Source organism: Sciurus vulgaris (assembly GCF_902686455.1).
Source record: "Sciurus vulgaris genome assembly, chromosome: 5".
Taxonomy (NCBI): domain Eukaryota; kingdom Metazoa; phylum Chordata; class Mammalia; order Rodentia; family Sciuridae; genus Sciurus; species Sciurus vulgaris.
The window spans coordinates 167,058,228-167,084,861 of NC_136465.1; the positions used below are offsets into that span (position 1 = coordinate 167,058,228).

At 51.4% G+C, this 26,634-nt stretch overlaps 1 protein-coding gene across 1 annotated transcript in view; it reads right to left on the bottom strand.

The window, feature by feature from the left end:
- Window positions 1-26,634, bottom strand: part of SYN3 (synapsin III) — a 422,306-nt gene that overhangs the window by 43,980 nt on the left and 351,692 nt on the right. Inside the window, exon 6 of the mRNA XM_079141614.1 lies at window positions 17,637-17,699. Within this exon, the coding sequence (XP_078997740.1) occupies window positions 17,637-17,699 (63 nt within the window). The remainder of the gene's footprint in view (window positions 1-17,636; window positions 17,700-26,634) is intronic.

A 26,634-nucleotide genomic window follows, 5' to 3' on the forward strand; every position in this document is an offset into this window, starting at 1 on the left:
ATGACTAGCCACTGGAAGGGCACCTTGTCGGAGTGAGGCGGAGCCCAAGGTGGTAACCGACCTTTAACACTTCATCCAATCTTTCTTATCTGACAAAGAGAAGTGCCCCAGTTCTGTCCAGGAACAGCTCCCCCTACCCATCCCTTCATTCAGTGGTTCCTCCTAAGAGATCACGCATGATGGTACAAAGGCACCATTCTGGAAGGTTCTATGAGAGTTGCTGAAGCTTCTCCAGCCCCCCTGGAACTTACCTCCTGCCCTTCACCATCTGCCCTGCATGGCCGCCTGGCTTTGTCAGGTTGAGGGTCCAGAAGGCTCTTCCAGGGACTCATGAAGTCTGTTTGTTCCTTGCTTAAGGAGCTCTTGTTGTCTTCCCTTTGGGGTCTGGGAATCACACTTTTGGGCAAGGCACCATCGAGGTTGGCTTGGACCAGCATCACTCACCTGTGCGGTCCTCTGGGCCAGGTCTCTGTTCAGCAGCCCCCTAGGGCTGATCTCCCATGCAGAGTGCCCAACACTGGACACTGGATTGACCAGCTCTGTGGGACTTCATTAGACCTACCCATACTCCTTCCTTTCACTCAAGAGGAAAATACAGAGGGAGCGCCCCTCTCCAGATGGGGTTCCAGGTTGTTTGCAACACAAATAAACACGGAGCAAGCGCTGCCCGCGCCTGGCCATGATTCCATCTCCCTGTGCACATCTCATGGCTTGGGACCAGGTATGCAGGAGGGCTGCCGTGCTCCCTCCTTCCCTTCCTTGGGGGTCAGCCTGGGCTTCCACGGGCAGGATCCATGGCCCGCCCAAATGAGGAGCATAATACACTGGGGACCTTGGGCAAGCAGCTCTCCCTCTGAACTGTTAGACTCAAAGTCCACCACAGGAGTTTAAGTTATAAGAGTCAATCGAGGCTGCAGATGCAGCTTAGTGGACTCAGAGGAAGAACACGTGCAAGACCCTGGGTTTGATTTCCAGCACGGCCAAGAAAACTGACAACAGCGAAAATGAAAATTGAGGTGAAGAGTGTGGCATCTGAAGCCAGATCCCTGGCTTTGGCTGACACATCAAAGGCTGGAGTGGATTACGCCAGTGTCACGTTCCTGCTTCCTCAATTGTGCAGTGGTTATTAGAATCCACCTTAGAGGCATCTTCGGTAAGAGGATTAAGTAAATTAACCCATGCAAAGTCCTCAGGGCAGAGCTTGGCACATAGTATGTGCTTAATAAATTCATCATCATCATCATCTTAAGAGACTCACAGTGCGTAAGAGAAACGAGACACGTCACTAGAGCACCCATGTGTTACAGATGGGCCCTGGGATTCTGCATTGACACAATGTGGGTACAAAGTGTGTGTGTGGGGTGGACATGTCAACTGAAGGCATGGGGACAAGTTCCAGACACTCTTGAGCCGAGTCGGGTGTGAATGAGGGGGACACAGATGTAGGGTATTTGTGGAAGATAAAACCGAAGGGAAGAGACAGAGAACCACGGAACAGTCAGATGCTTGGTGAGCGAGGAGGCACGTGCTCAGAGGACCTCGGAGAACCGACGGATTAGGGTGGATCTTTGTGTCCACAGGTTTACTGTGGGGAGCTGGAGTCACCGTCAGGTTTTAAGCAGAGGAGTGTTGCAATCAGTTCTGAGTTTTGGGACCCTCGCTTCAGCAGCCACTCTGTGAATGGGAGGGAGGGGCCCGCCAGGAGCAGAGCGATCCTGGGATCTCTCTGAACTTTGGACTAAGCTCCTCCACAGGGTCCCAACAGACCAGGCTAAAAATTAAAATGGAGTCACTCATGCTAAAGTTCCAGTCACCAAACTGAAACTAAGCTGTTAATCTCACTTTTGAGCAATCAGGATTAGAAGAGAATCACCAAATTTCCCAAATGGGTCCATTTCAGTCCTCATAATGAAGTTCCCTCTTCCTCAGTCCTTGCACAAAAATGTAACCTGAAGTAACCTGATATTAATCAGTTATGTTTCTGTTGTTCTGTCTTCCTGTCCCTGCCTTACAAGGAAAGTAACGTTGAAATGACCAATCCCCTCTGTTTATGTTTCTCTTTTCTCCAGTTCCTTTCGGTCTCTATATAAAAAAAATTTCCTCTGATTGTCTCATTGGAACACTTATTCTATTTTGTGAAATGAAGTGTTGCCTGGGTCTAGAATTGGAAAATAACTTGTTATAATTTTGAGGTGAGCACCCCAAAAGGAAGACAACCACAGAACCGGGTGCTGGGTGCTTACTAGATGCCCACCATGTCTGGGACTCTTCTCTCCTGGGAGTCCTGCACTGGTGCAGATGAGAAAACCCGCTCAGGGAGGGTTGAGTAACTTCTTCCAGGTCACACAGCCGGAGCACAAAGGAGAAGGATGCCTATTGGGCTGTCTGGTCTCAGCACTCCTAGCCGTAAAGCAAGGCTGCCTCTGTACCCATGGCCAACGTTCTGGTGGGTTTTCCATCTGCCAGGCTTTGTTCTAAGTAACTTTCCCAAGGCCACTCAGCTGGCAAACGGTAGAGCTGTGATTCAAAGTCAATGAGAGCTTTAGTTATAAATTAGAAATAATAAATTTTAAGTCATAATTAAGAATTCTAGAAAATTTATGTTTTCTGGTAGTCACACTAAAAGTATAAAAAGAAACAGGTGAAATTAATTTTAATAGTTGTTGTGGTATGGATATGAGGTGTCCCCCCAAAACTCATGTGTTAACACAGGAATGTTGAGAGAAGAAGTGATTGTGTTCTAAGAGCCGTAACATCATCAGTGGATTAATCCATTTGATGGATTAATCATTTGAATGGGTGGGTGTGGCTGGAGGAAGTAGGTCAGTCAGGTGTGTCTTTGGGGATTATATAATGTCCCTGGCTCCTTGTGTTCATGAGCTCCACCCCTCCACGCCCTGGACTCTCTTGCTCTCTCTCTTTCCGTCCTGGCTGCTATGAGCTGAGATGCTTCCCTCTGCCACACCCTTCCGCCATGATGTTCTGCCTCACTTCAGGCCCAGAGCTGTGGAGTCACCTGACCAATGACTGAGACTTCTGAAACCATGAGCCCAAGATAAACTCTTCCTCCTCTAAGTTGTTCTAGTCAGGACTTTGGATCACAGCGTTGGAGACCCGATCAACACCCCAGCATATCAGGGATGTATACATTCGCTGTGTCGAGCGTCATGAGTATTTCCCATTCTCCATGCCTTTGGAAGTCCTCCTGCACCCTGACTTGCGAGTCATGAATAGGACCGGGCGAGCGAGCCTTCGTGGAGGTAGACAGGAGAGCAGGACCACGGCAGCCATGTCACGTAGGAGCCCGGCTCTGAGGATGGGGTCTTCGGAGGCTGCTGGCCCAGTTCCAAGTTCTCCTGCAGCCGCCACTTGCCCCTGCGTCATGAGCTAGCGATGTTCTGGGTGATGCTTTTTGCTGAGGTGTTTTCTGGCCATGACTTTATAAACAATGTCTACTCCCACGCCCGCCAAGGAAGCCCCGTCTGGCTCTCTGGACTCATTACGTGGGACTCTGTCTTCACAGTGCCCACCTTCAGAACCTGCTAATGTGCTGTTCCAGGCTCTCAGAGAGAGAGAGAGAGAGAGAGAGAGATACAGAGCCCAAGAGGCTCTGCTAAGATGCTTCTGGGCAGCGCAGAGATGGGAAGGTGTGCAAATGAAGAGTTTTATTTATTTGGCATTGGATCAGGTGAGAGGAGCTATCTTACAAAAATAAAGTCCCCCTCCTTTCCACAAGCAAAACCTATTCTGTCTGCAAGACCAACAATGCAGCTTCTCTCCAGGGCCAAACAAAGGTGAATTGACAGATCAACTTAAGTTAAAAAAAATAAATAAAAGTTCTTGCTAAGTTGCTAAGGGTTTAAGTTGCTGAAGCTGACCTTGAAATCACAATCCTCTTGCCACAGCCTCTTCTTGTTCTTTTTTTGTTTTTTTGGTACCAAGACTGAACCCAGGGGTGCTTAAACCACTGAGCCACACCACCTGCCCTTTTTATATTTTATCTGGAGACGGGGTCTTGCTGAGTTGCTTAAGGCCTCGCTAAGTTGCCGAGGCTGGCTTTGGACTCTCGATCCTCCTGCCTCAGCCTCCAGAGCTGCTGGGAAGCCTCTTGTTCTTGATTTCACATTTCGGTCACGGAATCGCCAGGGTCTTGGTATCTTAGCCTGCCTGGCATCCAGTCAGCCTCCAAGTTGGTTCATGGCTGCCTTCCCATGTCACTTAGCCATACCATCAGCTCAGGTACAGCTGCTTCTGTCCCTGCCTGGAGACACACCCTCGCCATCTCTTCTCTGAGGCTGCGGTGTCCTCCCCGTGGATCCTGCACCTTTGCTCTCCTCCCCGCTCGGCTCCTCTCCTCCATTCTCATCCTGCGAGCCTCTTCTTCCCGGTAGATCCACCCGGATCCCTCTTTGCTTAGACCCACCAGCAGCCTCCCTCTTTGCTGGAGGCATGAAATCTGCCCTGTGTTCTGGCCCTGCCCTCCCCTGCTCTTCCTGGTCTCAGCGCAGCCTGGAGCTCAGCACTGGCTTTGCTTTGGCCTCTGGGCGGATAAGAGGTGACAGTGTAGAGCCCTGCTCCGGCCCACATCAGTGTGTCGGGGAGCAGGCCTCAAACAGGGACCTGGCTTTAAAGCTTCCTGGGTGCTTGGTGAAGAATCAGTTTCCCTCCTGCCCAGCAGCTGGTCTTGGGCCTTTCCGCCTTTGCACACGGGTCCCGCAGCTTGAAGGCTTATTGCTGCTGTTATCTGCCTGCATTTATAGCTCATCTTTCAGGACACAGAGGTAGGTCCCCCTTATGGAGGCCTTCCCTGGAACCCTTCCAAGGTGCTCCCAGTTCCCTTGATAATTCCCTTCTATGAGGATTTGATGATAGGTTGAGCATCCTTAATTTTAAAACCTGAAATCCAAAATGTCCCAAATCAGAAACTTTTTGAGCACTTATGTGACTCTACAAGTTGAAAATTCCACACTGTGAAACCTGATTTCATGCACAAAATTATGAAAAATATTGTATGAAATTACCGTTAGGCTATGGGTCTGTGGTGTGTACTACTACTACATGCAAATGAAGTTTAGGTTTAGACGTGAGTCCCATCTCCAAGATATCTCATTATGAATATGCAAATGCAGATGGAGCATCCCTAATCTGAAAATCTGGAAAGGTCCAAAATCTGAAACTTTTTGAGCCTGACATGCGGCCACAAGTGGAAGATTCTATACCTGTCCTCATGTGATGGGTCCCAGTCAAATTCAGGTACACTAAAACTATTGTAAAAAATTACCTTCAGACTGTGTGCAGAAGGTGTCTATGGAATGGATGAGTTGTGTGTTTAGACGTGGGTCTCATTCCCCAGATATCTCATGACTTGTATGCAAATATTCCAAAATAGGAAGAAATCTGAAATCCAAACCCCTTGGGGTCCCAAGCTTTTAGATCAGGGATCCTCAAGCTGTGTTTGCTCACAAGCTTGCTGTCCCTCCCCAGGGAGTCACCATGCCTCCAGGTCTGCATGTCACGACCATGAACCTCACTCAGCACATGTCTCTGTCCACACCTGCTTTATGGATAAATGGATAAATCAATGGGGATTTGTCCTCCATCGAGGCCCAGCCTTACCTGCACCTCCTTCTTATTGCATCTGCTTTGACTGGGGCACATGGTCTGCCTGATCTTCCGCCACCACCTGTCTCCACGCTCAGAGCTTATTTCCTGCCCTCTGGCCTCCTGCCTGTCCCTTGAGCTCGAGAAGCAGGCTCTTGCCTCAGGGTCTCTGTCTGCTGGTTTCCTCTCTGCCATCTCTCTCCACACCTGCATGGCTCCCTCTTTCCAGATCATACCCCCATCACGCTCCCTCTCTCCCCAGAGGCATCTCTCTTCTTTGTGGCCCTTCTGGTCACCTGACCTGGGACAGATGTGTTGGTTCATTCTTTAACCTCTTCCCCTGAGTGTGAGCTTAGCTGAGTTGGAAATGGCATCTCAGTGCTTAGAATGAGTGCCCGACATGTAGGGAGCAATCAGTGAATGAATAAATGAACCAATGAACATGATTTGCTTTCCAGTAAACCCAGGATTTTCCCACATGTGGGTTTGAAATGGGTCAATCCATTGAATGGGTCACTAACATTTCAAAGAATGAAATACACTGGAACAGGAAAAGTCAGAAGGCTGTGCACATAGTAAAGGCAACTATTAGTCTGTGAAGCTTCTCTTTCTCTGGTATCTGGGAGTCGAGTGGTGGGGGCAAAACGTATTACTCATTGAGGTTGCTCTACAGAGTTTTGGAAAATCATTATATTAGGCCGGGATTGGCAAACTTTCTATAGAGTCCAGTGGCAAATATTTTGGGCTTTGCAATTCATGAAAACTATTCAAGTCTGACAACCGAGTGTAAAAGCAGCCATCAATAATATGTATGCAAATGAGCAGGGCCATGTTGCAATAAAACTTTATTAGCAAAACCAGGTGTGTGTGTTTGGGGGTGGCAGGATTTGGCCTGTGGGTGGGAGTTTGCCAGGCTCTGCCGCAGAGGGTACATTCGGTGTGTTTCTGCCTGTGTGAGTAAATTCCCTACTGGAAGCTACGTCTTTTTCATGTCTGGATCCTAATCAAGAGCCCTCCACCCCACATCTAGCCCATGGCTTGTATAACAAATGTTACACAATGTTATTTGTTATGTCATTCATAATGTCATTTGGATGTCCCTCATTAGGAACATAACAAATGCTCATAAAATGTTTGCCAAAATATTCAGTGCACATTTGTTGACTCCCCAACTTAACAATAGCTGGGCACCAAACCCCCCAATATTTATTGAATGCACAAAGAGCCATGCCTTTGTCCATTTGGGCTGCTCTAGCAAAACTTAAACTGTGGAGTTTAAAAACGCAGCTACCTATTGCTCACAGTTCTGGAGGTGGGGAAGTCCAAGACCAAGCTTACCAGACTCAGCGTCTGGTGAAGGTGTCACAGATGTGCCCACCCCTGTGTCCTCCCATTGCAGAAGGGACAGGGAGCTCCCTCGACCTCTCTCATGGGCACCAGCCCCATTCACCAGGGCGGAGCGCCCTTGACCTCACCACTTCCCGAAGGCCCCACCTCTCCGTGTTATCACACCCAGCACAAGCGTCCAGCAGAGGAATTTAGGGAGGACTCCAACATTCAGGCTATGATGAGCCACTGGTCTTGAATTCTCAGAAGCTCTGCCCCTCCCCAAGGCTTCCGAAGGCCAGGAGACGGGGCCCAAAGGATGTGCTCAGCCCTGGCTGCCTGGCCATGGGCTGCCAGGGTCCGGAAGAGGTGGTGGAAGGCAGTGGGAACGGGGAGGGTTTGATGGACAGTCTGGGGACTGTCTAATTAGCCCGCTTATCAGGTCGCTGGTTCTTTCCTTTAATAAATCGAATCTCCTGCTGTTGTTACTGAGCTCCAGGGTCACAGAGTGACAGTGTGACTGTGAGATTGACTGGAAGGGAAGGGAGGCTCCAGGCAGGTGTCAGCCAGGGGGGCGACAGCGCTGCCTCCTGCTCCTGCTCGCTCTGCAAGGACAGCCTGCCGGCCTGGGGCCCTGGCCTGGATGGGGAGAAGCGGCGGGTGCAGCTTACAACCCACCGGGTCCCCAGTCTAGCTGGGGACGAAGGGGACCAGGCTGAGCTGAAGATGACGTTGGGCTGGGGTGTGCAAATGACCCCCTGAGGGCCGAAGCCAGTTCACCACCTTTTTGTGCAGCCCACGACTTAAGAATGGTCCCTACGTTTATAAAACATGGAAAATAAGTGGAAAGAGCCATGTTCCATGATGGGTGGGCATGACATGAAACTGAAATTTCAGCGTCCATGAAGGCGGGTTGGGACGCAGTCATGTTCATCCTTTCACACGTCGCCCGCGGATGCTTTGTGCCGTGAGGCAGACTGAGCAGCTGTAACGGAGATCACAAACCTGACGTATTTACCGTCTGGCTCTGTGCTAGACACATCTGCTGACCTCTGACCTGGATCGTGAATTAGCAGCATCAGCATCACCTGGGAGCTTGTTAGAGATGCAGAGCCCCAGGCCGGCCCCATCCCAGGCCTAGTGGACCAGATCGCATCTTACCAGGAGCTTAGGGGGTCTGGATGCACGGGGAAGTTTAGGAAGCACTCAGGTATTAGAGTGGTGAACAACATTTTAAAACTATCTATAGATTTCTAAAAATGCTTTACTTACAGGATAACCCCTCACCCAATGGGGGATTTGTTGGGGCCACTTTATAGATTCTAGTCAAACGCTTGTCTAAGGTTGTACACTGGGAAAGTGATTGACCTGGGCTGCACTGCATTAGGTTCATGGCCCCTGCAAATTTGGCAAGATCAAACTCAGTGTCTTCAATTTGAAGCCTCAAACTTCCCCAAGAGTCAGTGACCATTTTGTTTGACATATACCATGTTCCGAAAGACTTCAAAATTACTTAATATTTTAGCTTTTTTTGTTCTAATTATTTATACATAAGAGTAGAATGCACTTTGACATATACACAAATGGAGTATAATTTCTTATTCTTCTGGTTGTACATGATGTAGAATCACACCAGTCGAGTAATCATGTGTGTACATAGGGTAATAATGTCCGATTCATTCTATTGTCTTTCCTACCCTCATGCCCCCTGCCCTTCCTACTCCCTTCTGCCTAATGTGAAGTAACTCTATTTTCCCTAGCCCCACCCCCTTATTGTGAATTACCATCCACATATCAGAAAATTTTTGACGTTTGATTTTCTGGGATTGGCTTATTTCACTTAGCATGATAGTCTCCAGCTCCATCCATTTACCTGCAAAAGCCATAATTTCATTCTCCTTTAAGGCTGAGTAATATTCCTTTGTGTATATAGACCACATTTTCTTTATCCTTTCATCAGTTGAAGGGCATCTGGGTTGGTTCCATAATCTAGCTATGGTGAGTTGAGCTGCTATAAACACTGATGTGGCTGTGTCACTGTTGTATGCTGATTTTAAGTCCTTTGGGTATAGACGGAGGAGTGGGATAAGTGGGTCATATGGTGGTTCCATTCCAAGTTTTCTGAGGAATCTCCACGCTGCTTTCCATAACGGTTGCACCCATTTGTAGACCCACCAGCCACATATGAGTGAGCCTTTTAAAGTCAGAGGCTCATATTGACTTTGTAGAATCAGGAGATCAGGCATCCCTGGGCTGTGTGGTCTCTTATGGCCTTGACTGGTTATAGCTGAGTTGTAGCTGCCCTTGTTGGCTGGTCGTGGGGCTCACCTGGGTGTCTTGTTAAAACTCAGGTGTCCATCCAGCAGGTCTGGGGACAGATTTGCACTCTGCCTTTTTAGGAAGCTCCTGAGTGTTGCTGAGCTCAGACCTGTCTGCCTTCTGGGCCAGACTCGTGAGTCCATCACGCAACACATCCCTTTGCTGTTGACCCCTTATCTCCAGGTGGCTGGGGGACCTGGGCCCTGATCCTTGGCTGCCAACAGCTTTCTCCATCCACCTGCCGAATTGTGCAAATGCCACCATTTTCCATGTGTGACAGGATGCAGAAAAGGTTGAACAGCATGCCCTGCCACCCACTGCCTCCTGCACATTTCAGGCCTCAGCCCTGGAGGAGGACAGGGTGTTGGCGTGGAGGTTTCCTGGGGCTGAGGCCAGGGGTTGGGGCAAAAGGCAGGCTCTGCCAGTGCTGTGTCACATCTCTAGTGGCTTCGTGGCATCTGAGGACTGTTCTTCGGGTGGTCGCTTCTCACCCCTAAGTACACATAGCGTACCACACCCACTGTTGACCTTCTCCCTGGCCTTCCTGGACAAACGTGCCTGCTGCTGCCACCTGTCAGCAGCCATGCCAGCTGCCTAAGGTGCAGCTAGGAAGGCAGCCCTGTGCTCCAGGTGCCAGGGAGGCGGGCAGCTGGCCCTGTCTCTGGATACCGCTTCTCCTGCCTGCTCATGGTAAGAAGGGACCTTGCCTGACCATTTTGGTCAGTGAAGGCCTCAACAGGCTCATGGGCTCTGTTCTAAATGGGTTGGTGGAAATCTCTGGAGGGACCCTTCCCTTGGCATGAGCATCAGAACCCACGGAAAGAACACAGGCATGGGATATGCAGCCTGGTGCAGGTCGTCTCTCCTCCTGGATCTCAGTTTATCTCATCCGTAAAATGGGTATCACAAGAGCTACGCCCACCCCAAAGGACTGCTGGAACCTCCACAAGCTCTTGGGGTAGGCGGTGGTGACGACGGTGTTCCCTGCCCCCTCGATGGCAGGTGCGCCTCCTCTTTCTCAAGGTCTCCCAGGGGGAAGCTTTGCTGGCCCTTGTTATACACAGTGCTGGATGGGCCGACAGGCGTCACCAGGAAGACAGAGAAAAGGAAGAAGGAAATCTTACTGACCCTCAATGTTGTCAGTGATAAAAAAATAATGACACCTGGCGTTTTTCAAGGAGGGGTTGCGTGCATTAGTGCCCCTGAGAGCAGGTGCTGACTCGTTCCTAATGAGGCTGTTCCCGGGCCTCTGTCCCTTTGGGAAAGTGGGGCTGGGAGGGGGTGCGGGTGCACTCTGCCTTCAGAACACAGGCCTGGCCTGGTCTCCGGCATCTTATCACCCCCTTGAGAGGAGTGTTCTTGGTCTTGGCCTCGGGCCTGGTGTGAGCTCAGTGGACCAAAACATAAGAGCAGTTCATCTGGAAAGGTCACTGCTCGTCTCAAAGGTACTGACAAGCTTCTGGGCTGGGCCTGGCAGGGTTCTTTATAAGTCCACTCTGCAATTAAGTTGGCTCCCTGCCTTGTGATGGGAAGAGACGATTCTACTAGGGCGTCCCTGAGGGTTTCTGTCAGCCAAAGGAAAGGGCCAAGGCCCTGCCGACCTTGGTTGCAATCCTGCTTCAGCTGGTATGTACCTGTGACCTTGGGCAGGATGACTCCAGGAAGCTGTGCAGAACAGGGGGCAGGTCCACCTCTCAGGGAGCCTCTGGGGGTCGGTGGAGAGGACGGGCACGCAGCCTGACCAGGGTGCACAGGGACTCTTAATGCCCTCCCCTCTGGTCCTTGTCCACCATCTTATCTACTTTGAGTGATCCCAGACAACTGAGCCCAGAGAAGTTAAGACATTTGCATAGTGGTGGCAAATGTCAGAGGCCAGCTCAGAACCAGGGACAGCACTGAAGTCCAAAGCCTGTGCTCTCTCCTCGGACCACCTCCTGTCCCACGGTACATGGAGTTTCCTGCTGTTAATGCACATTCCCTGACCTGCTCTTCCAAGGGATGGAGTGAGGACAGTCACATGTCACCAAGACATGGAGAGACTGCCTTTATGGTTATGTGACTGGCCTACGGGGATGCCACCGGTCCCGGGCAGTGCAGGGCTGGCAGGACCACCCGGACTTCCTGAACCCAAGGCAGGGATCTTTCCAGTGAACCAGGGACAGTGTGAGCATGTGGCAGAGCCAGTGCCACAGTAGAAAGATAGTCCGTGATCCAGATGATTCCACCTAAAACATGACAGCTGTCAGGCTAGACAGCCACAGAGCCACAGAAGCACGGTATTTTAGTGTTCGCAGGCAGAAAGAAAATGTGAGGACTCTTTACGGGTCGTGTGTCTGTGCTCCTGTCTGACATACACGTGGTGAGGATCCTTATTCAGGCCATCATGACCTGTAAGTCAAGGTAGTTGTGTTTTATAAAGTCGCAGCGAACACTGGCCAGCCAACGATGAACCATCGCTCCAGGAAGTGGAGGGGTAGGTTCCTCTAGGCTCAGGGGACTGATCCGCTCACCCTGTGTTTTGTGTGTTTCTATTTACAGACACGCTGTTGAAGAGGCTTGTTGTGATTGACAAGGCTGAGCTCAGGGCCAGGCCGCAGGGCAGCCTGGGCAAGGCTAGCCTGCGCCCCGCATTCTTCCTGGGAGGAGCGCGGCCCAGGGCCAGCAGACGGCACGTCAGCCCTGCACTTGGGGGCACTTAAACAGTGGGGGAAAGTAGAGAAATGGGTAAACGTGGTGCCAGAACACGCCAAGGACCCTGCTTACAGGACGAGAACTGGAACAAGAAGGCAGAGCGTGACTTTGCTCCACTCAGATTTTTCACCTGTCAGCTGAGGGGCCATGGAAGCCCCCCGAGCGGGCCTTTCGGGGCCACAGGTATATCGCAGGCATCTAGGTGAAACCCACGAGCCACGAGGTCTGATTGTCCGTCTGAGGAAGGACGGCCTCATGCCACAGGCTCTGACGGGGGACCAGGGCTAGGATTGTGACCACGCTGTGAGGGACTGACAGATGTCCTCCTAAGGGTCTGTTTTGCTCAAGAGAAGCAGAGAATCAGTGAGGCTGGCGGTGACAGGAGCTGGGTGCAGGGGAGGCCAGAGGGCAGAGGCGGGAGGCGGGGATGTGCCCTGCCTCCTTTCCTCTTCGGGCTGGGACAGGGCCCTTCCACACTGCCTCCCCTGCCCACCTAGTGGCCGAGGCCTCTCCCGGCCTTGCTTCTGCCCACCATGAGACACACAGTCCCTTCTCTTGGGCGGCCTCCAGTTGTGATTCCTGGCGGTACCTGGGCTCCCCTCCATTGACTCCATTTCCTAAGCTCTCTCCAGCACCGTGTTCTTGAGCCACCTCCTCCCACTTAAAAGCGGACAGTGCCAGGAAAGCTCATTAGGTGAGTCAGCCGAGGAGGCGAGATCCCAGTCCAGGGCACTGGCCGTTGATGACAGAGCTAACAGGGCCAAGGAGTAGAGGCCGGGGCTGCTAGAAATGTCACACCCAGGACCTGCCACTCGTCCTCCCAGAACGGACAGGGCTGTCGCAGGGGTGCCTCAAGCCTGTCACTCTTAGGACAAGAAACCCCGTGCATGTAGGCGGAAGTGTTGGGACACCTGGTCTAGCCTGTCATCGTGTCAGCGCACGACACTCCTGAGCCCAGTCAGACTGCCAGGGTCGTGCTCCAACCTCACCAGAGCCCGTCTGTGCCTCGGTTTCCTCATCTGTAAAAAGGAGGGACCAGTGGTACCTGCCTCATGGGCTTGTTACGAGGCTGCACTAAATGCACGAATGTACATATCAATAGAACATCCATTTTATTATTGATTGATTATAGTAGTCTCCCCTTATCTCTAGTCTTCCTTCCTTCCTTCCTTCCTTCCTTCCTTCCTTCCTTCCTTCCTTCCTTCCTTCCTTCCTTCCTTCCTTCCTTCCTTCCTTCCTTCCTTCCTTTCTTCCAGGGCTTGAACCCAGGGGTGCTTAACCACTAAGCCACATCCCCAGTCCTTTTTATTTTTTAATTTTTTTTAGAGACTGGGTCTCGATAAGTTGCTTAGTCCTTGCTAGGTTGCTGAGGCTGGCTTTGAACTTGTGATCCTCCTGCCTCTGCCTCCCGAGTTACTCGGATTAGAGGGGAGCATCACCACATTCAGCTCTGTAGTTTTACTTTCTATGGTCAACTGTGATTCGAAAATACTAAATGAAAAGTTTCAGAAACAAATAATGCATAAGCTTTATATGCATGTTGTTCTGTGTAGTGTGATAAAAATGTGTTCCATCCTGTTCCAAGCTGCCCTGGGTGCGAATCCTCCCTTGTCCAGTATATCTGTGCTGTATATGCCACCAGCCTGTCACTTAGTAGCTGTCACAGTTACCAGACCTACTCTGTAGGTACTGCATGCACTGCTGACGTTCAGGTGACTCTCCTTTTACTTAATGGTCCCAAAGCACAAGGGTAGTGAATCGGATGATTTGGACACACCAAGCTGTACAGTGCTGTAGATACGGGGTTTGGGACTCTCTGTGGTTTCAGGTATCCACTGGGGGTCTTGGAATACATCTCCATGGATTGGGGGGACTACTATATTACTATTGTTATTATTATATTATTATTATTATTACTATTCTTGTCTGTAAAGTATGGAATGGGGACAAATACTCCAATGCCCTTCCTGTTCTGTTATTGGGATGCTTGTGGATGTGTGGCCCTGGGCAAGGCCCCTCCCCTCTCTGGTCCTAGGTCCTCATCTTGACTGAATGCTGGGACTCCAGCCCTGACAGCCGGGACCTATGAAGTAAGGGTCAGAAGCTCCCAGGGCGGGGTTAGCTTGTTATCTGGGCCTCTCCCGGGGATGTTGGAAGATGTTTTCTTTAAGAATTTACTTAGAACTTAATTACATTCCCTGCCCTTTTTTGTTTATTATGAGCAACTCCTTATCTCAGCTGAGATAAATTATTAAGTAATCAAAACAGTTTATATTTGCAGTGGGCTTTTAAAACTCATTCACTCAAAGTTTGCCAGACACCTTCCTGAGCCTGGATCAAAGTATTCTGTCATCATCAATTCCAGGAGGGACGTTATTGTCCCCATATTAGAGGAAACTGAGGTCCAAGAAATTAAGCAACCTGCCCGAGAACACACAACCAGAACAGTAAATAGCAACTCCAGATTCAAACCAGAAACCTTGACTCTGGACTCCATAAATTCTGCCGTACACTGTACTGGCAGCTAGCCTTGAACTTGACTTCTAATCCTATGGTGGTAACTTCATATTATGCCATTCCTTTCAATGGACTGCTCATGTGATTAATTGAAACCTTGGAATCTCATCATTGGGAGATATCAGGGGTCTCCAAGGTGTCTTAGTGGGCGGGTCATAAGCCACTGTGAGGAAGTCCTGGACCCCTTCTCAGCAAGATGTTCTTGTCATAGCCACACACGCACATGCACACACATCTGTCTCAGTTCTAGCGATTCGAACATCTCAGACTGAGAGACTCATACAGTTCCTGCCTCTCCAATAAACATTCGCCTTCACCCTAGTTGTCCAGTGATGAGACCCTCCCCTGAGGGCCCGTGTGCGCCGCGGAGTTCGGTTTTGACTGTTATGAAGTTGCTGCTTCAACTTGACTGACATTCCATGACTTCGGTCCCCCTTGACCACCAGACGTTAATACAGAATCAGTCCAATTTGTCTTCCCATGACAACCCTCCATGCTTCTGAAGATGTGGGTCACCTGGTCTCCAGTCCTTCTAGGCTTCCAGTCCTTCACTGGCTGGTTTGCAATGTCCCCCTCAAATGCCCAGAACTGGAACAACCCAGAACAGAACAATCTCTGGCCATGAGCTGGTCAGCATGGCGTAGGGCTCTCCCTTTGTCTGGGATCTCGGACCTCCATGAATAGATCTTAAGAGTGGATGACATTTTTATTAAAACTTTATCTTATTTTGAAATGTGACAACTCCAGAGAGGGGCACCCACAAAAAAGAACAATTTAAAAGCAAATGTCATGTCACTACCTCCCAAGTCAAGAAACAGAACCTCAACCTCTTCTGCCTCATCTCAAAGACCATCCTCTCTCTGTTCCTAAGACAACTTCTGGGCTGACCCTATTTGTTTTAGGTGGTGGGTAGGAACCCCAGGCTATGTGCCTGCTAGGCAAGTTGAGCTACACAACCAGCCCTTCTTGTGTTTCTCTAAAGTTTTATCACTTAAATATGTATCTCAGTCAACACGGGTTTTTCTGGGTTTTGAATTTTCTATAAATAGAATTATAGAGATGGGCTTTCTGTGGTCTCTGAGTTATTTCACTCAATGGTGTGTTTGTAAGACCCATTCATGTCATTGTGTGTCATTTAGTTCACATGGTGCAACTGTTGCTGAAAATAGTCCATTTGTACAAATGTATTGTAATTTATCTTTTCTGATGTTTATGGAAAGACAAGTTTTGGAAATGATAAACAAACTATTATAAATAAGTGCTTTGATTCATAGATGGTTCATGGACGTGTTTACGTTGGGTATACCTGAAAGAAGCCTGCACAACTTCAGCTTAGTAGATAATCTTGAACTACCACTTCCAGAGGGGCGTGGTAATTTACACTCTCACCAGGTGTGTGTGTGTGTGTGTGTGTGTGTGTGTGTGTGTGTGTGTATGTGTGGTGTTCTAATTGTTCCATGTCCTCACCAACACTTAGCATTATTAATCCTTTTAATTTGGGCTCTTCTGGTGGTTACATATGGCATTTTGCTGTGGTTTTACTTTGCATTTCCCTGGTGACCAATGAAGCTGAGTCCATTTCCATCTGTTATTTGGCATTTGTCAATTAGAACTTTTGGCAACCCAACACTCATCTGACTCACACGGAGCTGGGAGCCAAGGGAAATAAAGAATCTGACATAGTATGCAATTTAGTCATCTCTCTCCTATCGACTTGCATTGCATTTTGGGTTTCCAGAGCAGGTCCAAATATTCTTAATTATGATGACAGATAATATCCATTCAGTGCCCACTTGTTCCTGGCACTGAGCTGTGTGCTTGCCGTGCATAATGTCCCTGTGTCCTTTATCCTCATAACCAGTTTATGAGGTCAATACTATCATCATCTTCATCCTAAGAGGGAACTAAGGTGGAGGAGGCTAAGCAACTTATCTAAGCTCTCCCAGCTAACCAGTGCTGTAATCTAGATTCACATTAATACCCTTAGTTGCTCTAACACACTGTCTCAACTCCAAAGATTGTTAAAAACTGAGTAATAAAATGAGCATGTAATTTTCTAGAGGAGAGAAATAGTTAGCAAATACGATAAAGGATTAATGTCCTTAATATATGAAGAGTTTTTACAAAGTAATAAAAGTATAACCATTTCAGTAAAAAACCATTATAGGTTTCTGGAGTCAGATAAAATCTCAGAGTTTTGATACTTTTCCACGTTCAATAGTGTATATGAACAAATTTATGGCTCTGAGAAGTTCGGCACTAAAAACTTACTTTAACACCATTTTTCAAACCTATCTGACCAAAATAGATTATAACATCCTGAATAGTTGTAATTTGGGGAAAAGACAATTGCCCTTTGGTATCTGTGCAGGATTGGTTCCAGGACCAATTCTGCAGAGACCAGAATCCACAGGTGCCCAAATCCCTCATGTAAATTGGCATAGCATTTACATATAACCCTAGGACATCTTCCTGTGTATTTTAAATCATCTCTAGATTACTTGCAATACCTAAAAGGCTATAATGGCATGTAAGTGGTTGTTACACTGTATTATCTAACGACAGACAAGAAAACAGCCTTAATGTTGAGTACAGATGCATTTTTCCCCCTGCCTAGAACACAGAACACAGAACCCCTGCACACTGAGGGCTGAGCGCGGCCTGAAAATTCCCAGGGCCTCCTCTGGTTTCCAGTCTGGCAGAACATTGGACAAAGGAAACTAAGTTAGTGTTACCCAGGGTTTCTCAAGCCTGACACCACTGACATTTGGGGCTGCACAATTCTTTGTTACGGGTGACTGTCTCCCACACTGATGGGCGTTTAGCAGCATCCTGGCTTCTACCTGGGGCCAGAAGCACCCCATCCCGGCTCCAAATTGTAACAACTAACAATGGCCTTCAGCCAACCCTGGGGGCAGACCCCGACTGCTGGTCTAGCGTGGCTTCTGCGTGTGGTCACCACATCTCAGCACCGTCTCAGCAGTCTCAGAGCAAGGAGCATTTTCCCTCAGCAGAAAGAGCCCGCCCGCATCAGGCGGTGGAGTCGGAGGGAGGAGCACTCACTTCCCGGCTGAGGACACCACGAGAGGTGGGCTGGTAACCCACCTGAGGTCACACGGATGCCCAGGGTGCAGCGGGAGGGGCGACGGTCCCCGGGCGGCTGCGGGCCCTGCCCCACTTACCTTTCCCATTCCGGCGTGGGCGTGTCCCAGCTTGACCACCACGGGGAAGTGCGGGGCTGTGAGCTGAAAGAGGCAGAGGAAATCGCTGGTTAGCGTCTCAGCATTGTCACCCAGAGGTGGGTGCTTCTTGCCCTGGAGTCAAGTCCAGCCGCCTGGAATCCCCACAAGCATGCTTTGCAGATGGTCCACCTGCCCCACTGCAGGCATCCCACACGCCTGCGCTTTGCGCTTCCAAAGAGAGCTCTGAGCTCTTAAAACTGGCCTGTCTGGGGGCACCGTCAACCCACAGAGACCATGAAGTGGTGCAAACCAACTGGTTTCAGCGCCTGGCTTTACTTCTGTGCAACCACAACATCACATCGATCCTTGGCTCAGTTTCCTCATCTGAAAAATGGGTGAAATGATAACAGTTCCCACGCCTTAGGATTGCTGCGAGGACCGACTGAGTTATTACACATGCAGGCGTCCTGGGCACAGCAGCTTGCTTATTCCCGGCCCAGTTCTGCTTTATGCTATTCCCTCCGGTAATGCTTCAACTACCCGGAGACTCTTCACACCTCCACCAAGCCCTCTCCAGCTGCCCTGGGAGGCCTCTTGCTCATGGTGGTCCTGCGCGCCTCTGGCACAAGCATCTGTCAGCTGTGCCACGTGGGGCCTGTGCCCAGCAACTGCCCTGCATTGTCTCTTTCGGAGGGTGGCACACCTGCCTGGTCTGCCGAGCTCCCTGCTGCATGCCCAGCTCCCAGGACAAGTCCTGGCTCCTGGGAAGATGCTGAACGCCAAAGCTGCGCTTCAGTCAGTCCCCCGCGAGACCAACGAGGCGAGCAAGCTCCTCCCTGTCACACGGATGGGGAGAGTTTAGCTGGAAAGGCCCTGTGCTCGCCCACGTCCCGTGGCACTTAGCCAGGAGAAGAAAGCAGATGCTCAGTGAGCTGTCTTCTCTCCCTCCTGTCGCTTTTGTGTTGTTTGCGGTGTGCTTACTGATTTCTGGAGGTCTATTTTGGGTTGCTTGAGGGCAAAGACTCCCACCCCACTGTGTAGTAATAATGCCACTCCCTTCCATTTAGATGACCCCCCAGCCAGGGGTCATCACATTGCACGCTCTAGGCTGCACAGAAGTCTGTTCCGGTGCCTGTCATTGGATGGTCCCCTGGCAGAGTTGGCTGTCCTGTTATACCAGGGCACCTGATGAACCCAGCTCTTCCCTCTGACTGGCTAGTGCCTGGTCTCTCATGTCACAGCTGCTGTCACTGCTGCAGAGGGGCCACTGTGGGTCCCAAAGCCATCCCCTGGACCTCATCTCCTTCCACTCCTGCAGTGGCCCCGTGATGAATCAGGCAAGGCACGCTTGCTCCCATTTTACAGGTAAGAAAACTGAGGCTCAGTTCAGTGACTGGGAAGGGGTGGAGCTGAGGACGTGAACTCGACTCTGTTGGACTCTGAGCTTGGGGTGAATGGTTTCCTCTAGGGTTTCGTGCAGAGGCTCCCTGTGGTGGACTCTAAATAACTCCCCCTGGACATCAGGCTACCGGTCACCCTACCCCGGTGTTGAAAGCAAGCACATGCATTAAGGAAGCGATATTTGATTTTGATTCCGAAAGCAAGATGTACAAACTATAAAACTTGGGAAAATAGAATAAAGTGCTAAATGTAAAGAAGACAACAACAATCACCCTCAGATTCTAACAGTGTCAGTGTATTGTAGGCTGGTCTTAAAAAAAAATCCCAGTATTTGTTTTTCTTCCGATTTGTTCTGTTTTTATGAAATTGGGTGTATAGTGCATATCCAACTTTATTTCCTGTTCTTTCCACCTCCTATGATGTGATAGAATGTTCCCGGCTGTTTGTTAGTTTAATAGGCATTATGAAATACTTCATATACAAGGAAAGCCTTCATGAGCTACGCTGTGGGCAGCACCTTGCTTAAGAAATAAGACACTGCTGGCCGCAGCGGCCCACGCCTGTAGTCCAGCAGCTCGGGAGGCGGAGCCAGGAGGGTCGCGAGTTCAAACCCAGCCTCAGCAACTTAGCAAGGCCCTAAGCAACTCAGCGAGACCCCGTCTCTAAATACACAATAGGGCTGGGGTGTGACTCTCAGTGGTCAAATGCCCCTGAGTTCAATCCCTGGTTCCAAAAAGCAAAACAAAACAAGACAAAAACAAAAAATAAAAACCGAAACACTGCCCAGACCGTGGAAGCCTCTGACGTCATTCTTTCTTATCACACTGTCCCCTCCCATCCCACAGGCAACCCATACGTGAATTCTGTGCTTATTATTCTCTTGTGTTCATTCATGATTTCACTATTATATGTACTACCCAAGCAAGAGGGGTCACATGTTTTTAAACTTCGTGTAAACGGTACCAAAGCCTCTACTGCACCTTGTTTCTGCATGCTTGTGGGGTTCACGTGGGTCCATAAACATAACTTGGACTTATTTTCCTGCCCCGTGGCCTTCCATGTCTTGAATATGTCACCATTTATTCATTTTCTGCAGATGAGCATTTAAATGATTTCTGTTTTTCTGCAGTTACAAACAAGACCACTACAAACGCTCTTGAGTGTTTCCTCCTCTGAGCACTTGGGGCGTCTCTGGGGCACAACCACCGGGAAAGAATTGCCGGGTTGGGGAACAATCATCTGCACGGGGCTAGGTATTGCCAAATTGCTCTTCAAAACGACCAACTGACGCGCTGAAGGGCGGAGAGAAAGAAGTCCCACTAGCCGGGTTAACGGCTTACGCTTCACCCACCTCACCAATGGGACAGGCAGGACCCAGGGCTGCATTTTTATCCAGGGCTTTGTCACCCATGATCATAATACTCAGCCATCCATGCAGACTTTAAGCACCTTGCAGTCTAAGGACTTTGGGTTCACTCATCTCATTTTAAGAAGGAGACCGAGGTGGAGGGGAAATGACGTTCTCCTCCCTTGACCCCTCCCAGTGGATCGCTGCTGTGTTCATTGAAAAGAGCAGGGATAATGCTAGAAGCCCTGCCATTTTCTCTCTGTTTAATTTCGGGCTAACTACTCCCCCTCTCTGAACCTCACTTTTCTTATCTGCAAAATGGGGCTGATAATGCCCAACTCACAGAACTGTTGAGAGAAGAAGAAACAAGGAACGGAAGACTGCATAGCTCCAAGTGATGCTAACCCTGAAGGGTAAAGAATGGGGGAGGGAGGCGATCACGGCGGGAGGGGGGGGCAGGTGGAAAGGGGCAGGGAGCCCGGGTAACCGAGGAAGGAGAGCGGAGGCTCTGGCCTCCCGTCATCTGATGGCACTGATAGGTACTGAACTCACAGCCTGAAAAATCAGAGGCCCACACCAGAGGGAGCAGCCGGGTGATGAGGGTGGGTCTGGGCAGGGTGGGCGTGGTGGAGCCGGTGGGCCACTCCCAGGAGCTTTCTTTCTGTTAAGCGACACTTTTTCTTTTTCTTTCTTTCTTTCTTTCTTTTTTTTTTTTTTTTTTTTTTGTGGTGCTGGGGATTGAACCCAGGGCCTTGTGCTTACAAGGCAAGCTCTCTACCAACTGAGCTGCATTCCCAGCTCGATGCTTTTTAATTGAAATGATAATGTCACCATGATTATGAAAATGAATGATGACATGGTCCCCAGCCCCGTCATCGGATCCGGTCAGTTCGAATCGGTCCTGGCTGTTTTATCGTTCTCATCTCTACGTCCAATTAGAAAACCCAGGAGAGCCCACACCACCAGAGCATTTTGCATCTATCTCAGCCCTTAGTATTGTACCATCCATCAGTGTTTTTCTGTTTTGCTGCAGACATTTTTCTTAGCTCCCCTCCCCGCAGCCTGGGTCACCTGCTCGGTGCGTCTGCTGACCCCGCCCCCATGGCCGCCCGCTCCATCTTGGCAGAAGTGAGCGCACAGGTGGTTGAGGGCGATGTTTTCATTTATTTTTATTTTTCACAAACAGCTCGTAGCACTCAGCGCACAGCCGGGAGGCCCCTGGTCCAGGTTCCCAGGAGCGCCTGACCCTGTGGTCTCACCGCGCGTCGTCCACCCGTGCGTCGCAGGAACGCCTCCCGGGGCTGGCCCTGTCGCTGGACGTTGCAGGATTCGTCCTCGCTCCGGCCCTCTCCGCTCCTACGAGCCGGACTTCTCCTGCACCCTGCGCGTCCTCGTGCACTTGAACTAGGGCTCTGCCTCCCGCAGGCCAGCGGAATCCGGGGCTGTTCCCACCGGGTTCTCTGGTCAGCGCTGGAGCTCACAAATGGAAGCAGGCATGGCCTCCCCCAGGTGAGCCGCCCAGGACATCCTCCCGGCAGGCCGAGGGGACTGTGGCTCAGTGTCAAGGGAGGGCCAGGGAGGGGAGCGAGGACCCCACCTGCCTTTGGTTCCTTCCCTGCCCCACGTGGCCCGGCCGGACTGTCAAGAGCAGGGCCTTCTCTCCGGCTCTCTTCCTCCCCAGGGGTTGAAATGGGTTTCAAAGGCCCCTCCCCATTCCCGCCCCTTTGCCACTTGCCAGCCCCTCTCTCAACACAGACAGGTCACAGAGGACAAAAAACATCTTGTGGCTATTTCTGTCTTCACTTCCCAACAATAGCTTTATTTGATCCCGCAGGGCCAGGCCAGCCTCCCACAGGCCCCCTGTCCCCATCTCGTGCCCCAGGCACTGCCCTGGTAGGGAGGCCAGGCATCCTGTGAGGGGGGCAGATCCATCTCCCCGCAAACAGAGATCTCCACCCTGATAAGGGCCTTATTCAAAAATAGCCAAAGAAACTAGAATCAGTGGGGCAGTGAGGGTGGCCCAGGGTCCCCCAGGGCAGGGTGCTCCCTTGAGAGGGTCCAGTCAGAACAGCCTCAGCCCAGATGGGCGGGGACCAACCTCACCCTCAAGTCCCAGAGCTGGAGGGGGGACCTCCCCGTGGTCTGGTAGGGCTTCCCACCCCGGAGGCGGAGGCAAGTCCCTCTGCAGTCTGGGCGTTGGAGGTGTGGTGACCAGCAGGGTCTGACCCTGGCTAAGGGGTGCTGCAGCGGATTGCCTTGCTTCCCAGTGTGCTGGTGTTGACATGGAGGGACCGCGAAGGGGTGGGCCTCGTGGGAGGTCCCCAGGTCACTGAGTGCTCCCTCAGAAGGGATCAAGTAGTCCCTTGATCTAACTAACCCTCTGGGGCTAGTTCCACAGGAACGGGATTGTGACAGATAAGCAAGTCCCCGCTTCTCTGGCTTCCTGCCTCACCTGGGATGGCTCCCTCGGGCATGAGATCTGCCACTGTGATGCCACTTGTCACAAGAGCTGCACCAGAGGCCAAGCCAATGGGGCCACCCAACCTTGGACTTTCAGCCCCCAAATTGTGAGTGAAATAAACTTCTGTTTACTAAGTACCGGCATCAGGAATTTGATGATAGTAACAGAAAACAGATCAATAGAGTGATGGAAAAAATAAGGCCAAGAAGAATTTGGAAGAACTCAAGGACCAAAATCAAGGACTGTAGTCTCTTTGAAGAAGTCTGGGGAGACTTCACGCAGGAGGAGCTGGGCCTGCACTCCGTGACTAGGAGATGCTGCCCGATCTGGCTCTTGCCTGCCCCTTCCATTTCATCTTGTGCTTTTCCATCCTCCCTACTTCAAACCTCAATGCTAGTTATGTTCCAACCCACAGGCCTTTTGGTTCTTTACTGAGTGGACCAGGTTCCCTGCAGCCACAGGACCTTTGCATATACTGCCCTTTCCCTGAAAGACCCTTCCTAGCACTCTTCGCCAAGTCAGTCCCTTCTCACATTTCACTTTTCTCTGTTTCTGGCCAGCCCTCCCCGGCCGCGGGTCTAAGTAGGTGCTTCCTGATGTCTGTCTGTTGTACCCTGAACTCTTCCTTCATGGCGCTAGTCATGCGTCACATTTATATATTTATTTCTTTGTTGTCCATTTCTCCACTCTAGGTGTTTTGAAGACGGAGCCTGTTTATTTTGCTGCCACTGTAACTCCTGGCCCCACAGAAGACCCAGCAGACATTCTGCAGACAGCATTTTGGTGGGCACAATTCCATTGCTGTGACAAAATACCTGAGATAAACAACTTTAAGGTGGATGGGTTTATTTTGGCTCACAGTTTCAGAGGTTTCAGTTCATGGTCAGCTGACCCATTGCCTTTGGGCCAGTGGCAAGGCAGAACAACATGGCAGGAGCCTGTGGTGGAGCAGTCTCTTGCCTCATGGTGTCCAGGAAGTGAAGCAGGAAGAGGAGGGGCCGTGTCTTAGCATACCTCCAAGGACAGGCCCTTGGCTTCGCTTCCTTGGTAGGCTCACCTCCCTAAAGGTCCACCACCTCTCTCTTGCACCACGAGCTGGAGGCTAGGTCTTCCACACCTGGACTCTGGGGGACGCCGGGTCTGAGCTGCAGTGAGGGCGTCTGTTGACTGCATGTAGACGAAGCCTCCATTACAGGAGGGGGATGTCCTGAGCCAGCAGGCAGAGTCGGAAAGGACTGGGGGACAGGATGGGGGCAGGCTTCTTGGGGAGCACTGTGCATGCGGGTGAGGGAGGACTATGGGGAGCACCAAGCTTGTGAGGGACCCGGGCACCCAAGGTGGGGGTGTGGGCTGCATTTTGTGATCGCCAGACAGCTGTGGAGGTTTGGATGCATAAAACAGCCGCCCGCAAAGCAGGTTCTGGGAGATTCTTCTAGAAGCTGTGGTAGCAAGAGCTCCGTGTTCGAGCCCGTTGGGTGCCAGGCCTGCCTCTGGACACGCGGATGAGGGAGCGAGCTCTCATTTTTAGTCCCATTTTATATAAAGGAGCACAAGGGCAAAGAGAGGTAAGTTTCTTGCCTAGAGTCTCGGCCGGGAAGCGGAGGAGCCGGGGCTGCCCGGCCCGCCATCCTCGCTGCCTCTGGTGCGACTGCTGCCCGTGGGCCCAGACTCTGCCCTCTCGACTGGACTGGAGAGGAGGGCGGAGCCAGCGGGCAGGGCCCCTGCTGATGGCCGAGCAAGGCAGGTTGAGGGGGCAGCAGCCGCCTTTGCAGCCAGAGGGCCCTCGTTCGCATGTTGCTCCCAGGCCCGGCTGAGCCACCGGCGTGTGGTGACTCAGTTTCCTCCGCCCGGAGTAGGAGGGTCCTCTAAATCCCACCAGGTGGACAGGCGGGTGGCCTGATGGTAGATGCCAGTCACAGAGGGCTTGGTCACCACTCGTCACGTCCACAGGGGAGGCCTACGCAGTTAGGTGGTGCTGGGGTCTGGCCCGTGATAGGTGGCGATGCGGGTTGTCCCTGTCTCCTTGTCACCTCTGGTCTCAGGGTATGGTGACGGTGGAGTGGGCATCGACGGAGGCTGACAGGACTCCATCGCTCCTCGGAAGCAGAAAGGCCAGGGAGCAGGAAGGAAGCCTGAGGCCCCGGCTGGGGGCCTGCGCCTCGCGAAGCCTTTGACGGGAAGCGGGAGGCCCTGAGCTGCGTCAGGTAGAGGCACTTCAGACAAGAGCTGCTTTGTGAACTTTAACCTTGGTCAGTAGCATCTGACAGACTGCTTGGAATTTTAAGCATTGCACATGAAGAAACTCCTGTCACGAGGAGGAGAAGGCCTTTTCCAGGCCTTTCGTGTTGTGACAGATCTACAAAATACCACCTGGACACATGGCATACACAGTATGTCAAAAGGGAGCTCCTGACCACAGCCTCCAGGGCTCTGTGGGGTCTGCCCTGCCTTCTTCCTGGACCCTGTCCTACCACGCTGCCCATCGGCCTCTCGGTCCCAGCCTGAGAGCTGTCTGCTCCCTCTGGCCACCGGGCCTTTGCATGTGCTCTGGTTTCCCCGATGGCGGTTCCTGCTCCTCTTCATTTAGCCCATTCTTACCCACGCTTCAGATAGCAGCTCCAAAGTCACTGCCCGGAGGAGCTGCCTTTCCCCGTGTCTCTCCCTAGGCGGCAAGCTTCCTGAGAAGTTGTGGGTCTCACATCCTGTTGCTCATGATGGGCCCCTCAGCGCCCTCCTGAGTTGTAGACCTGCCTCTTGGCCTGGCCCCCAGGTGGCCCTGCACTGGCTACTCACCACCACAGACTCCTCATTTCCAAACAACTTCATGAACTTCCAGAACGTTCTTCGACCTGTATTCCAACCTCAAGCAGTGGTCTCACCACCCACCAGTGACCAAGATAGATATCCTGCCTGCCTCCTCCATCTTTATCCTTGCCCACCCTCACCCCAGGCCTGGCACGGGCAGGCCCCGGGAATGTTTGCCGAGTGAAATCGTGGTCTCCTGCCCAGCTGAAGGCTCTCTGCCCTTCTAATCCCACCTCTGAGCCCCCGGCATCACCTCTCCCTCTTAGTGCGTCTTGGAAAAGTACTGGTAGCGTATTTAGAATAATCCGACTCCCCTGCCCTACCGAGAGAGCAAACATTCCTTTCTCTCTGTTTCCTGTTTCCCTGGGAAACGGAATAGTCAGGAATAGACAACCTGATAGTGTTTGTCTGTAAATAGGCTTTTCTGGTTCATGCCCGTGTGATGTTTGGGGCGTGGAATGGGCTCAGGCTGCCAGCCCATCTCCCTCGAGGACCCTCCCGAGGGATGCTCAGGATGTGGACCTCGTGGGGGAGGGGGCTGAGTGACCTCAGAGGCAGGCTGCAGGAGGCCGGGTGAGGGCCGGGGCTCTGGGATTTCCTTCATCCAGGGCAGTATGAATCTTGACCCGAGGGTTCTAGAGCCACCTCTGGCGGGGGAAGGTGCCCTTTCCAATTCAGGTGATCCTAAATACGGGCAGTCACTGCTCCTCTTCTTGGTGGCTTCCGGAACGAGCTGATAATAACTGCGCTTCTCCGGCCTCCAGTTCCGTGCCTCGGTTTATGTCCACACCTACAATGTCCTCAGATCAGAGGTAACAGCAGCGAGTTTGGAAAGGTGGACTTGAGGCTGCGGAGGGCAAACACCGCTTGCCTGGGGCAGCAGGCAAGGGACACGTCACTTGCCGGGTCCAGGGAAACTCTGCGAGTGCCCCGGATGAGGTGGACCCAGGCTTGAAGCCGGGTGGACTTGCACCCAGGTGTCC